Consider the following 15400-nt stretch of genomic DNA (forward strand, 5'->3'; position numbering starts at 1 on the left):
AGTTGCAATGGACGAAGGGATGCTTAGAGGGATGCATAGTCAGATGGCAGTAATTCTGCCACTGTGCTGCTGGGGTTTAACCATTGGAGAGCAGCTTTTATTTTCATCTTGGGCTCCCTAGGACCCCAACGCACAGGACTCCACTATCAAAAGCTGCCTGAGAATGTACTGAATCAGTGATGTAATCAAAATCTGCAAGCAGGACACTTGTTATTGTAATTGATGCCTCAGGTCACAGGACTTCTCCTTTTGATGTAAAAGGTCAGTTTCCTGTCCTATCATCTGCATTCCTCCTGACTGGCTATATAGTTTACTTCTAACAGAACTTTCATCACTTAAATTTCTGCAAATATATGTCTGAAAGCAAAGCACATACACAGGAACTAGTGGTGACCTGACTGACCCTTAGTTGATCATATCACACTTTCTGCAATAAATATGTGCAACTTTCAACACTCTCTTTTAATTTCATCTTTGTTTTTGTCATTCATTATTCAAAATCCATGGACTGCTAAACTGGGAAGGTTCTCATGGCTGGTAAAAATAGTCAGTGACATAACTATTAGCCAGGAAGAATAAGTGATTGTTTCTGGTGTTTAAACTTTGTAATATTTAGCACCCAGGCACTTGATCTGGAAACTGTGCACATGCTTAGCTGGCTCAGGTGGTTGGCTATTTTTAGCAGGGCAGTTTTCTAAAAATCTGGAAGCAAATTAGAAAACAAATGTGTTTGTAAATAAACAAACAAACAAACCCACAGCCAGGAGCCACTGAAATGGGAGTTGTGCAAAAAGTTGAGCAAATCAGAGAAATTGCTCCTACAGTAAGGGTCCAGTCCTGAGAGGTCCAGAGAACCCACAACTCCCATTACAGTAAATGGGAGGTCAGAGTGTTTAGCATCACATCAGAGGTGTTCACCGTCACACTTTGTGTGTCCAATTGTTCCACTGAGGAGCACTTGCAGAGTCAGCGCTAAAGATTCAGGTTATGTTCAGTTAGATTCTTCATGACTAGGAACAATAAGATTAACTGTTCTTTTCATTTTAAATGCAATTGTGATGTTTTGCACTAAGTGGACCAGATTTTCAAAGTGACCAGCACCAGCAGTTAGAGCCAGGTTTCCAGAAGAGGTCAGCATTCAGTGTCCTGAATCTTCTGAGAATCTGGTCACTTATTTTGGTGCCTAAATGGGAACAGAACTTTTTTGAAAATCTGTCCTATGAATTCTGTCCTGCCCCAATCTACACTAATGTTTACAGCTGGTTGGGAAACTATTATCCTGTGAAAACTTTTAACAAAAATTTAAAAAAATCTTTTTGATTTTTTTCAGGCTTTTGAAGATGTACACAAAGCCCTGGAAGGCAGGGTCAAGCTCTACAACTAGTCCATGATCAAAAGGTTGTACAATTCCCTGTTTTTCTAAGTCAAATTAAATTAATATGGGGGTAAAAATCCTAAAACATTTCCTTTTTGGTTTACAAACCTTTTACCTAAATCCTCAGGTCTTTATTCACTACACTTGAAATTTTGCCCATGTAAGGACTGAATAAAACTGCGTAAAGAGTTCAGGATGTGATCCATGGATTGCACAACTGTGACACGCACACAAATATTTATAAAAGGCTTTCATTTCAAAAGGGGGTGGAAGAGCACTTTTAAAGATAACCAAGAATGATACAATCATCAATGTGTTTTCCACACACTGAGCCAGTTTTCTCACCTCAAAAAAATCTTTCAAATGGGGTGAAATATTCCAATTTAGTAATTGATGTTAGAGCAAAAATAGAACAAAACTCAAGAAAAGTATATTGCATTTGGCAAAATGCAAGCAATGAAACAGTTGCTAAAGAATATTTCAAATAAAGAACACCGCCCCTCTTTCTCTTATATCCTCAATATTATGTGCCAAGTTCCTCGGGGTGGGGGAGAGGGGGTAAATAAAGAGATGTCATTGTGGTTTCACAATAGTTATGAATGCTCATGGAAGGCTAACACTCCCCCATCCAATCTGTTTATAGAGAGAGACAGAAAGAGTGCTCACTGGTATTCAATAACTTTGCAAGCAGTAAATTTAGTTCTCAACACCCTCATGTATATAATTTTTTGAGCATCCTTCCTTCTCCTACAAAGAATCTGGTGACAGAGAGTGAGAGCTGTCCACACACTTTCTTTGATGTGACAATTAACGGCCATGTTAGTTCTTCATTTTAAATTTCAGTTCAGTGGCCTGCCACCTGGGGTGAAAAAAGGTTGTAAATGAGGAAATGAATGGTCTCTAGTGGTCTGAAAACAGAACAGGACCCAGGGACTCTGACACATACTCACTCTTAGTGTTTACCATTTAACGTCTCTGCCTCAGTATCTCCTCCTAAAAAAGGGAGTCACTTTAATTACCTACTTCACAGGTTGTATGTTTGTAAAACCCACAGAAGGATGAAAAACATTATATAAGCAGCGTTCCTATGCACATATTAAATATGCTCATATTCCTTCCACAAAGTCCTCCTGGAGCATTGCCTATTTGTCCTCCTTCATTACCACCAACTTCAAAAGGCACGCCGTGATATCAATAATCTCATCTGGAGAAGAGCTAGATGCTGGCGTCTGCAACACTTCAAGCCCTTGCTCTTTCCACAGCCAGAAAAGTGAGAGAACAACACGGCAGTGTGTTAGAAGCAAGCTGGTCTGCTTGTTTCTCAATATCTATTTTAACAGCTTTGATGTGTTTCTCCATTTAAAATAATGGACAGTAACAAGAATCACGAGTTGTGGTGATGATTCCCAGAATAACTCAGAGGGCCAAATCTCACTCACCTTACTCATGTGAACAGTCTCATCGAACTCAAGGGGGTTACTTCTGTGAATAAGGTAAACAGGATTTGGCCCATAAAACAAACTGATATAATAGGAGGCAGAAATATATCTCAGCTATGTAAAACTATAGACTCTGGCCCCAGTCTATCAAAGACCAGAGAGTAGGCCTACTGAAGTCCATGGGACTACTGATAGGCATGAAATTAAGTAGAAACACGAGCCTTTGCAGGATCAGGACTACAGAAAATATTTTTCTGGGTTTTTATTTGCTTTTTCAGCAATCCAATTTTAAAAAGTAGGGGGAAATAAAGCAGTTATTTCAGCGTAAAGCAATCTGGGGTTTAGGGCCATCAGCTCTGTAAGTTCAATCACCATGAAAGATAATGGGAACTGAGTATGCACCTGATGGTAAAACTGAGCTCTTAGAATGTAAACATATGGCTACAATGCTATGAAAATGTAATTCTATTTATGGCTGGATCAAGCAGGCAATCACCAGTTGCATCTTGGATGGTTGGCCTTTCCTACTGCTTCAGCCTTAGATTTGGATATGATGGAGATACAAGGAGTAGTTCAAAACTATGCTGCTTGCAAGAGCAGCAAGAAGCACCAGAACCCCCTAGCAGCTAGTCAGTCCAGAATGTAAATGGTATCTAGGTGGAAACTAGGGTGAACTCAAATTTGGAGTTACAGTTGAGGAAGGTATGGGAGTCTTCTCCTACCTCCACCCACTAGACTATAAACTCTTTCATAGGCCTTGATCCTGCAATTGATAGTGCATGGGCAATGGGACTGTGTGGGTGAAACAGTCCACCTGCAGCAGCAGAGACTTAGATTATCAACTTTTTAGGAGATGGACCTTGTCTTCCTTTGTGATTATACTGAATCTAGCACAATGAACCCCCTTGGCTATTAGTAATATATAAATAGTAATAATAATGGTTAACCCTATAAATACTATGCTTACATTAGAGAACATGGACAATTTAAGTTGGCAATATTGCTCAGGGAAACAGCACAATTCGTACAAACACAAAAGGACAACGTACAAGAAACAACACGCTGCTTCCCTTTATACAGATACTTTCAACCACATTCAAAAAAATTCGTAACAGTGGAATGGAACTAGCTTTGATTCTGCCAAGTAGCCTGCCTTGACAGGCTACATATTTCCTGATGTTGCTGCTCAAAAATTCAAACGTATATTGTGCTTGGACAAAAAATAAATAAAATATAATGTCTGAATCACAATAATAAGCAAAAAATAAAAAAAAAAATCTTACCTGCTTTTACAAAATGGGTGAGAGGGTCTCATTATAAAGGAATTCAATTGCAATAATTACCTTGGCATGTAAAGGACTCGCTCTGCCACCACAAACCCCACCCTGAAGAAGAGGTTGCTGGCTGGGATAAATGGGAAAACCAGGAACAACAAGCCAACTAAAACTTCTCTATGTTCCAGTTTCTGCAACAACACAATAGTGAAATGCATGTGAATGAAAAAGAAATCCAACTTCCAATCAACATTAAGTTGCCCCTCTTCCATTTTCAGATTCTTATTAATAAAATAAATTAATCAGATTAATGATTGATCAATGTACTGCATTGAAAACAGGAATTATTCCACACTGCAGTTCCTTACATTTACATATTGTTTGTGTATTGTACAGTTGACATACCCATAACACGTTTATTGTTTGAAATTACACAAACATCAGATACAACACAGTGTGTATTACTCTTGGCAACATTTCTGAGGTGAGTTTTACTGTACATCGATATTTAAGATTGTAACTTTCTGAGGTAATTTACAGGCAATGTGCAACTGAAATATTATATATGAAAATAGTGGGGGTGTACACATAGACACACATGTCTGTGTTCAGTCTCAAGTTTTTACAATTAAGAAGTGACAGCTATATCTGTAATGTTCTGTATGAAGAAAATTAACCCAAAACTGCACATTAATATAGTCTTTTTATCCCTTTGGAGAAAATATCTAAAATTTTAATTATACTTTATCATACAAGATACTTATGTCCAATACAGTGTTCAACATTTGAGGCATTCTGTACATTAATATTAATGTCTTTGGTCCATACTGCTGTTTTTAAGGTTTGCTTGCTATGAGTGGAGAAATGAAATTGTCACATGTGATTTTGTCAAAACTATTGTGATTTGCACAGCTGCTCCAAATACTGCCAGACTACAAAGGCCTCAGTCCTGATCTGGAGGGACCACAGCCTTTAGAGATGAAGGCTAATTCCATTTCTCTACTAGCTCCAGTCCAATTGGATGAATCAGTTTGTAATGTCTGCTGTTGCTCACTAAAGATCAAATTAAGGTAATCAAACTCACTATTTAAAAGCTGAGAATTTAGGTTTCTTTAGATGAAAGAACAGAATTTAGTTAGTTAAATCACCCAGTCTAGACATTTGTGCCTTCTTGTGCTGGCCAATAATACCCTAGTTTAATCAGTCGTTGTTGTACCATGCCTAAATGATGGGGAATTCATTCTGTGAGGTCTAGCTTTGTAACATTTAAAGGCAGATGCAAATTGACTCACTTAGTCTTTTCAGCTTTTCTAATCATTTTGGTCTATTTCTCAGTGCTGGAGAGCCTATTTGCCTTACAAAGCTTTACATGAAGGGATCTAAAAATGGAAATATCAAACAAGGCCTACGTAGCAGTATGCAGCCCAGCAAAAGACCTAAGGCCAAATTCTGCTCTCACTTACACCAGTACAATCTGCTTTGGCACTGCACTGGTGTAACAGACATTGACCCATGGCTTAACAATAATTGCTAGATTTCATCACATATGCACTGTAAGTATGTTTATTGAGCATATAACACTTGCAGTGCTACAAACAAATTGACTGCAACGGTTCCTTATGTTAAGTGCCTAAGCTCCCCTATACAACAATACTAGCAAGTAGAAGTAAACACCACGTCAAGCACAAAACTGATTACCCTTCCCACAGACTCTACAGGACTGACCAGATAGCAAGTGTCAAAACTGGGACAGGAAGTGGGGGGTAACAGGTGCCTATGTGAGAAAAAAGACCCAAAAATCAGGACTGCCCCTATAAAATCAGGACATCTGGTCACCCGAGACTCTACCTTTTACAAAAAATTTAGATTCATGAAATTTGCAGTTACCACACTTCGCAAAACTTGTGAGAAATCTCTGAAGAAAGAACCACCACAGCACTAGCATGAATTGTGCAATGTAGGAGGAAGACACTTTTTAATTGGGGGGGGGGAACACTGTCTAAATAAGTAACCAAGAGGAAGATGAGGAGTCTGAATTATAGAATTTTCCTTGTCACAGATGCAAGAGAAAGCAGTACGATATCACTACATTTTTTTTTAAAAAAAGATCAAGTTGTTTTGTAAAATTTTTCATATTAGAAAAAAGTTCATTTATCAACAATAAAACTTTGTTTGAAAAATGCCAACCAGCACCAGTTGCCACGAGGATGTTGTACAATCACAAATGGGAGGGGAAGTGATCTGTGCAGCTGTCCACAGGATCGAAGGTGGTCCATGAGAACCTCTCCATCAAGATTTTTCAATTATGAAAAATGTTTGAGACCCACTGAACTAAGGTTCACAACTTCATTATAGGGAAGGGAAATCTTGTTATCCTCATTGAACAGATAGGGCACAGAGAGGTAAAGTGACTTGCCCAGGTTCAGAAAGGAAGCCAAAGGCAAATTTCGGCGTACAAGTCATATCCCTGGCCTCAGCTGTAAAAATACTCTCTAAAAGCTAAAATGCACACTCATCTTACCCTCTTTTTAATACACTTAGACAGACACCACCACCATCCTGCAAGAATTTTGCATAGGGCCCGCAATAAAACATTATGAATTTGCTTTGTAGCCACAGCAGCAAAGTTAGATACACTGTTCACAGAGCTGAGACTGAGATCAGTCCATTAAGTTGATGAACAAAGAGATGTATTGTAAGGACATGGAATTACAAGAACAATCAAATTCCATTCAAACCACAGGAAGTAGAAAACAAATAAATTAAACGTACGTTGAATGAAAAAGGGTAAGATACATATATCAGTTAGGCTGAAGTGGGCGATCTAATCTCCTCACTTCTCTGTATAAAGTATCGCAGCGCTATCTGGATGCCAGGGAGCCTTGGTCATTCAATCCCTCTGGCGGGGTTCACAAAGAGTGGCAGAACAAGCATCTACATCACAGAGGGGCACAGCACATGTGCAAAAGAGCCCAGTGACACTAGTATCAATATTGTGAAAACACCACGCTGCTAGTTACTTCTAAAATAAATAACATTACTTGACAGCTAACAGTGCCCTTTTTAAGGAAGTCAGCTCAGGCTGAAGAGTTCATTGAGAGGCTGGTTCCTGAAGGCCTTTAGGTCTGAAAGTATTAAAGTCAATGTTATTTGACTCCATGTGAACTCTCGCTTTACAAGGCAAAACTTAGGGTCAAAATTCTATTAAACTCCTTTAAACTCTTCTACTCACTTGTTCTACCCTAGTGTTGTGGAATAACATCCCAAAGGCAGTAATGAATCAGTCTACTTTTCTGCAGAGGAACCAAAGAACATTTTTACCTCTCTGTCAGCATGGCAACAACAAGGAGCCTGGTGGTACCTTAAAGACTAACAGATTTATTTGGGCATAAGCTTTAATGGGTAAAACACCACTTCTTCAGATGCATGGAGTGAAAATTACAGATGCAGGCATTATATAATGACACATGAAGAGAAGGGAGTTACCTCACAAGTGGAGAACCAGTGCTGACAGGGCCAATTCGATCAGGGTGGATGTAGTCCATTCCCAATAACAGATGAGAAGGTGTCAATTCCAGGAGAGGCAAAGCTGCTTTTGTAATGAGCCAGCCACTCCCAGTCCCTATTCAAGCTCAAATTAATGGTGTTAAATTTGCAAATGAATTTTAGTTCTGCTGTTTGAAGTCTGTTTCTGAAGTTTTTTTGTTCAAGTATAGCTACTTTCAAATCTGTTATAGAATGTCCAGGAAGATTGAAATGTTCTCCTACGGGCTTTTGTATGTTACCATTCCTGATGTCCAATTTGTGTCCATTTATTCTTTTATGTAGGGACTGTCCGGTTTGGCCAATGTACATGGCAGATGGGCATGCAGGCACATGATGGCATATATAACATTAGTAGATGTGCAGGTGATTGAGCCTCTGATGGTGTTGCTAGAGTAGATATGGGGACAGAGCAGGCAACAAGCTTTGCTACAGGGATTGGTTCCTGGGTTAGTGTTTCTGTGGTGTGGTGTGAAGTTGCTGGTGAGTATTTGCTTCAGGTTGCGGGGGGAGGGAGGCTGTCTGTAAGCAAGGACTGGCCTACCACCGAAGGACTGTGAGAGTGAGGGATCGTTTCCCAGGATAGGTTGCAGATCATTGATAATGTGCTGGAGAGGTTTTAACTGGGGGCTGTGCATGATAACCAGTTGTGTTCTGTTATTTTCCTTGTGGGACCTGTCCTGTAGTAGGTAATTTCTGGGTACCCATCTAACTCTGTCAATCTGTTTCCTCACTTCCCCAGGTGGGTACTGTAGTTTTAAGAATGCTTGATAAAGATCTTGTAGGTGTTTGTCTCTATCTGAGGGATTGGAGCAAATTCAGTTGTATCTTAGGGCTTGGCTGTAGACAATGGATCATGTGACGTGTCCTGGATGGAAGCTGGAGGCATGCAGGTAAGTATAGCGGTCAGTAGGTTTCTAGTATAGAATGGTGTTTATGTGATCATCACGTATTTGCACGGTAGTGTCCAGAAAGTGGATCTCTTGGGAGGACTGGTCCAGGCTGAGGTTGATGGTGGGATGGAAATTGTTGAAATCCCGGTGGAATTCTTCAAGGGCCTCTTTTCCATGGGTCCATATGATGAAGATGTCATCAATGTAGCGGAGTAGAGCAGAAGAGGGGCGCTAGGGGACGAGAGCTGATGAAGCATTGTTCTAAGTCAGCCATAAAAATGTTGGCATACTGTGGGGCCATGCAGGTACCCATAGCAGTGCCACTGACTTGAAGGTATAAGTCGTCCCCAAATCTGCAATGGTTGTGGGTGAGGACAAAGTCACAAAACTCAGCAAACAGGTGTGCCATGGCCTCATCAGGGATACTGTTCTTGAGAGCTTGTAGTCCACCCTCATGTGGAATATTGGTGCAAAGAGCTGCTACATCCATGATAGCCAGGATGGTGTTTTCAGGAACATCACCAATGAACTGTAGTTTCCTCAGAAAGTCGGAGGTGTCTCAAAGATAGCTAGGAGTGCTGGTAGCGTAGGGTCTAAGGAGAGAGTCCAAATAGCCAGATAAATCTTGCTGTAAGAGTGCTGATGCCTGAGATAATGGGGCATCCAGGGTTTCCAGGTTTATGGATCTTGGATAGCAGATAGAATACCCCTGGTTGGGGCTCTGGGGGTGTGTCCGTGTAGATTTGTTCCTGTGCTATAGCAAGGAGTTTCCTGAGCAAATGCTGTAGTTTCTTTTGGTAACCATCAGTGGGATCAGAGGATAAGAGCCTGTAGAATGTGGTGTTGGAGAGTTGCCTGGCAGCCTCCTGTTCATAATCCAACCTGTTTATTAGGACTACAGCACCTCCTTTCTAGCCTGGCACTAATTTAAAAAAAAAACAAAAACCATATAAGAGGGATGAGTCACAGTGGACTCGAGGTGGTCTAATGGGTTACAGCACTGGCTTTTCACTTTTGGAAATTTTGGTTCAAATCCTGAATCAGGGTCCAAAGTTTGATGTGATGGTCCTGTCTAGAACAGAGATTGCCAAATATTGGAATAGTTGTTGCGGCGGCAAGTCATTTAACAATCGTTAGCTTTTTGTGGGCTAAGAATAGGACTAATTGCCTTGCTATACTTAGTGAGTTTGCTTTAAGATAGACCATTTAAAAGCTGAGAATTTAGGTTTCTTTAGATGACTTTAATGAGCACTAAAATTCTCTTACAGACTTAAGGAAAAATAAAAGAGGAAAGAGAAGGAACACAATAAACAGCTAAAGGACTTGAAAGGAGCTTATGTACTATGGGTGATATTCTTGGCCCTAATGAAAATTGGAAAACTCTCACTGATTTCAACAGGGCCAGAATTTCAGCCTCTCTCTCTTTTCCAAGCAAGTTTATTTAGTATGCCCAACTGTTATCCTTTCTTCCTCAGGAGAGGCTGCCAGATTTATTGGTGAATCAACAACTGAAGACAGAACTGATTCAGAAACCAACACTGCATATCTTTAGAAAGTGGGAAAAGCGGGACCTTATTTCAAGAACAGTTCTTAAGAAATTGCCCCCAAAACATAATGAATTGCAAAAGAACAAGGCATTTGTTACATTTCTGACATGGGATACTTCAGATATTTAGACCGTTTGTTTAGCTGACAGTTTGTTTAGAAACACACAGTTTTTATTACTCTGGTGGAACGGGCCAATTTAGGGACAAGCTGGGCTGCAGAACATGGTAGAACCCCCAGCTTCACCCACATCCCTAGAGCACCATTTGAAGCTTCAGAAAGGGCAGATATGTGATTCTATATTTTTTCTGTTTTCTTAAAATGCAAACTTTGGGCTGGACATTAGCAATCACTTCGTTCTAACAAGAGCCAGCTCTTTCTGCCTGGATAAAGACATTTCATCCTTTTGGAAATATAATGCTAAGGTCTTTATAGGCACTCCAAAATGACTTTCTCTGCATGGAAGAGACCTTTGAATTAACCTTAGAACTCCCTGGTTTGTTGACAACACGCCGGATTTCTTTGAATGAAAATAATATCATTTATCCAATGTATTTTTTTTATTATTATTCATATGCCTGCCTATTATTGCTACTTGAAGGTTTAGTCTCCTTTACTCTAATCAAAAATCAATAAAGAAGGATTTTAAAAATCTGCAAAGCTTCACTCTCGTATCAACGATTCAAAAGATATAAGCTCTTTTCATATAAGCGAGACAAGAATTAGTCACACTATATCAAACAAAATTGAAGCGAATTCTCTGACTCATTCAGAGGCCAAAATATATGAAAGGAGAAATAAGTTTATTAAATTGCTAGTTTGGCAACTTTAAAAAAAAAAAAAAAAAGAGGGAGGGGCAGAAACTACTAGAGACTGAACTTCCAGAAGGACATATTCTGTATCCTCAGATTCCTGAGCTATTAAATCACAATACTCTTCTCAAAGTGAGACCTCAGAGGAAAAAATGTAGAGCCTCTCTAAACTGAGCTTGACCCACCTGTCATAAGACACAGCATGATGAATCTGTGTCCTGGAGTAAGTATTGCACTTTGAAATTCCATATCCCTTCACTGAGAAAGCTCTTTAGAACCCCTTTCTTGGCATGCACAGCTAGAGTTGGCAATAAGAGAGCGGCTGGTTAGCAACTGTGAGAGGTTTTCCTTCCTTTCTTTGAACATTTCCTGAGTGGTTTACCCATGTTTGCTTATTTGAAACTCAAGATTTGCCTGTGGCTATTAAATGGATGTCTCTTTCTCTCCTTTATTACAGGGACAAGACAAGAGCCATCTCGCCTCCTTTTGAACTCTCTCAATAGATTAAGGAGTGCCTTCTTAACAAAGAGCTGAATCATTCTGTCAGTGAGTCTTAGATGGCCCATGTTTCAAGCATCTAACTTCAGGCACAGAGAAGTTAGTACTGCAAGGAGGATGGATGCATATGATTCTATAACAGCAATAAATGCTATTCATCTTCAAAGTGCTTACAATCCTAGGAGGTAAGTAAATAATCTATCTATGAGAAGAGTGAGGTACAGAGAGGTTAAGTGACCACAAAAGGAATCAGTCAAAGACATGACAGGATTACAACTCTGCAGTTTATTCTTGGCACTCATGGATGTGTTTAGACCTCTAAACCCCATACAAACTCAGAAGGTAACTTCACATGTGCTTACAATACTGGTTGCTCATCACAATTCTCAACCATCTTTTAACTTCACTATTCAACAGGCCTATGCCAAGTCACTGTCAACATCACACTCCATCACATTGCATACTACAAGGGGGCAAGATTTGCAAATGTCTAATTGCACCTTCCATATGCAACAGTAAAGATAAGAGAGCTGGATTCTCCAGTTTGCTAAATTCTCTTTAAACTCACACATAAGTGGTATAAAGCCAGCCAGAGATTTCTCCTGGAGATTCATCCCTATGCACAGTAATGATCTCTTGTGCCAGCTGTTCCACTTCCTTTGGTCCAAGCAGAAGGTTGGGTCATGTCAGGACTGATCTCCTATTGCCATAAACTCCTTTACGTCAGCAAAAGAAGTCAGAGTAGGCCCTCTGGTGGGGCCCAGCAGTCAGAGACTAGGGAGCTGCAGATGCCTCTGTGCACTATATCCTGGTGAATTAGGGCCAAAACTCACACAATTTCACATGCCAAGAGATGGGATGACAAACTCATCCCAGGGACACAGAGGAATCACTTTACCTGCCACTGAACTGCAGCCACCTCAAGGATGGATCATAGTGGGTATTTATTTACCAGCTTGCAACAACACTAAAGGTCAGGAAATAAAGAAAACAGTACAATCCAATTGAAACTGCAGGTGAAATTTTTGGTGAAAGTGTAGTTACCCAAGTTAAGCTTGGTGTCCTGGCCAAGTTCGAACAGCCCTACGCTTACAGAAAGCAGCATGAGTTCTTTAATCTCTTGTCAGGAACTCTGTTTTACTTTCCATCCAAAGAGCACAATGCCCCTTAAATACCAGGCCTGAGTTCAGCAAGTCACTAGCAACACCCTCCTTTAATAATTAGGTCTCTCTCTAGCTATCTCCCTTCTAAGCACTGAAAAAAACATCAATATTTTTTATTGACTAGAAGTGGGCAAATCTGACATGGAGTCACTGAGAAACAATATGTATGGAGCCACACAGTTGTCTTTTTACAGTTGCTATTCTGTGCACTTTAACTGCCTAGTAGTCTCTGTTCCTGTTCCTAGCATTCAGCAGCACCAAAAAACAACTTCCTTGTTCTTCAGCAGAACAAGTACACACACAAGGCTGGAACTGATCCAGCGTCATTGGCTACCTGACCAGGGAGTGCATCTCAGGAAATCTTCAGCACTGATCACAGCCACTAGGAACTAATCTATTGCTATTCACTTTCTGCTTTCAGAAAGGGGAATTAATATGCCATAATGGAAACTAGGGCCTGATTTTCGGAAGTGTTAAATAACTACAACTGCTACTGAAGTAAATGGGAGATGTGGACGCAGAGCACTTCTGAAAGTCGGGCTCTTCAATATGGAACAAAACAGTATGCAGAGCATTTACAATTCAATTACCCAACAAAGAGGCAGAAATTTAACTTACTGAGATTTCTTTTTATTTTAATATTGGATTTTTTTCCCCAATAGGCTATATCTATCAGCTTCCCTTTCTTTTTTACACAGCCAAATGTGTTTTCTTACAGCTAACTATAAGGCACATTCAAACTCAGGGCAATCAATCACATCTGAGTCTTCATTATTAAGTCTTCCAATGGCTCTCTGAAGCAATGGGTTCATTTTATCTGCCTCAACCCCTATATCCTCTAGTTGCACACTTCATGGCCTCCTCTGAACAGGATGCAAGAGGGTGTGCATCCTTGAAATAGCCTGGCGCATTCTGAAAGGAAATAAAAAAGAATTTGGCTCCAGATTTTTTTTTTTAAATTGAACCTTATGAATTTATTTTTTAATTCAGACCTCAAGTTGCTACAGTACATGAAGAAAAAAGGAAGGTAAAACTTAGCCTAGACAGTGCTTGTTATATGAATACAGGTAATATGGTTTGGAGAACTGACTCTGTTCTCAATATAGGATGGAATGGTTTCCCTCCTAAACAAGTGAGGAGGGGATCCCATTAAAAATTATGGGACAGACCTTGAAACTTTACTGTATATTGCAAACCAACTCAAAATGGGAAACATTATCCCATTACCCTGGACATTTCTTAATCATTAATCTGTCTACCTTATTCATTTCATTCACTGTCTGAGGCCCTGATCCAAGGCCCAAAGAAGTCAAGAGTAGTCTTTCCAGTCACTTTAAATGGGCCTTGACAGTCTACATTTCTTTTCCTTCAGGTTAATAAACAAAGAGAAGACCCCTAAAACATAATTCTTCGGTGCAAAAAAGGGATGGAAATGCCAAAACTACTTACGTGCATGAAAAAATCCTGCAGGAGCTAAGGATTCTGTGCTGTGACATGCCGAGCATGCTCATATGTATGAAAATTAACAGAAGTACTTCAGTTTGGGCTATATCTACCTTGTACATGTCAAGCCTGCTTTTCCTTTCAACTAAAACTACCACCATGAATAAAAGAACATGGACAGAAAGTATTTTTACAAGTTTGGCAGCTGCATATAGAGAGATTACAGTCACTTTCTTCTTTTGCTTGCATTTTCTGGTCGACATACCTATAACCTCAGGAAGGGTTCTATGGTATTTTCCATCAACGGCAAGGATACTTAGCCAATCAGCCTGCAGCTTTCCATACTCCTAGAAGTCAGCCAGCAAGACATGCAGAGTTCCTCCAAGTGCTTTTTTTCTTTCCCTTCCTTCAGTTTTAGCTAAGCAAGGTCTTTATGGCTTATTGCTCCCTCCCTGAAGCAAACGTTAACAACAGACAAGGCACAGAAAACCTCACTGCTAAACATTAAGAACATCAGTACTGACCTTAGCTTGGTGTTAGGAATTCAGGAAAGTGGGCCCTCAGGAAAGTGAAAGCAGGATTTATTTTAAATGACCCTTTTATGAAAATGACTGTGGTTTCCAGCTAGTCAGATATACGCAGTCGATAAATAGCCTTATTCACCTTGCAGTGTCTTTGAAGCACTTGGGAACAAAAGCGTTGTTCTCGGTGGTTGAGGCAGAAGAATTTTGCTAAACATACTTTCAAAGACTGTGCTATTAGCATTACAGGATATTTTAAAAGGTAATTGCTCTGAGAAAGGTCCGCAGACAGTGATTTACTAATGAGATGCCAAACATGGGAAATCATGCAAAGGTCTCAAACATGTAGACTAAGATAAATAGCGCAACAGAATATACTCAACAAGTGCCGGTGAAAACCATAAAAAAATATATATAAAATATGGTTATTAAACATTTAGAGCCAGGGAATGCAGAGTTTGGAAACTTCCTTGCTTTTCTCCCTACATATAAACCACCGCGTAAAGGGAAATATCATGCAATTTACTGGAAGAAATAAATAATTCTACATTAAATATCTTGCTATAACTAAGGAACATACTTACAGAAATGTGACAACCAGCTCTATATTAAAGTAAAAGCCAATGGACAACTATATATAATAAAATGATTTGATAATAATACTTTGCCTTAATTGCCTATAGTGTCTATAATCTGAAAAGCACCAAACCCTCCTGCACCGTATGTAGCTACATTACATATAGCAGCAAGGCAAATACTCTAAAAGCAACACATAGACCATGAGAGATGTTTAGGTTTTAAAAACATAAATAATGCTTCCTTCCCAGCAAGGCACAAAAAAAGGGGAATACCCTTTAGCTAATATTCATAACACTTAATGCTTGTTTGAGGCAG

At 39.7% G+C, this 15400-nt stretch overlaps 1 protein-coding gene across 3 annotated transcripts in view; it reads right to left on the reverse strand.

The window, feature by feature from the left end:
- TMTC1 (transmembrane O-mannosyltransferase targeting cadherins 1) overlaps positions 1-15400 on the reverse strand; it is a 172703-nt gene that overhangs the window by 76385 nt on the left and 80918 nt on the right. For all 3 annotated transcript variants that reach the window (XM_077827630.1, XM_077827624.1, XM_077827617.1), the window contains one exon: positions 4158-4279. In XM_077827630.1, the coding sequence (XP_077683756.1) occupies positions 4158-4279 (122 nt within the window). The remainder of the gene's footprint in view (positions 1-4157; positions 4280-15400) is intronic.

This window comes from Eretmochelys imbricata, chromosome 1, assembly GCF_965152235.1.
Source record: "Eretmochelys imbricata isolate rEreImb1 chromosome 1, rEreImb1.hap1, whole genome shotgun sequence".
NCBI classification, from domain to species: domain Eukaryota; kingdom Metazoa; phylum Chordata; order Testudines; family Cheloniidae; genus Eretmochelys; species Eretmochelys imbricata.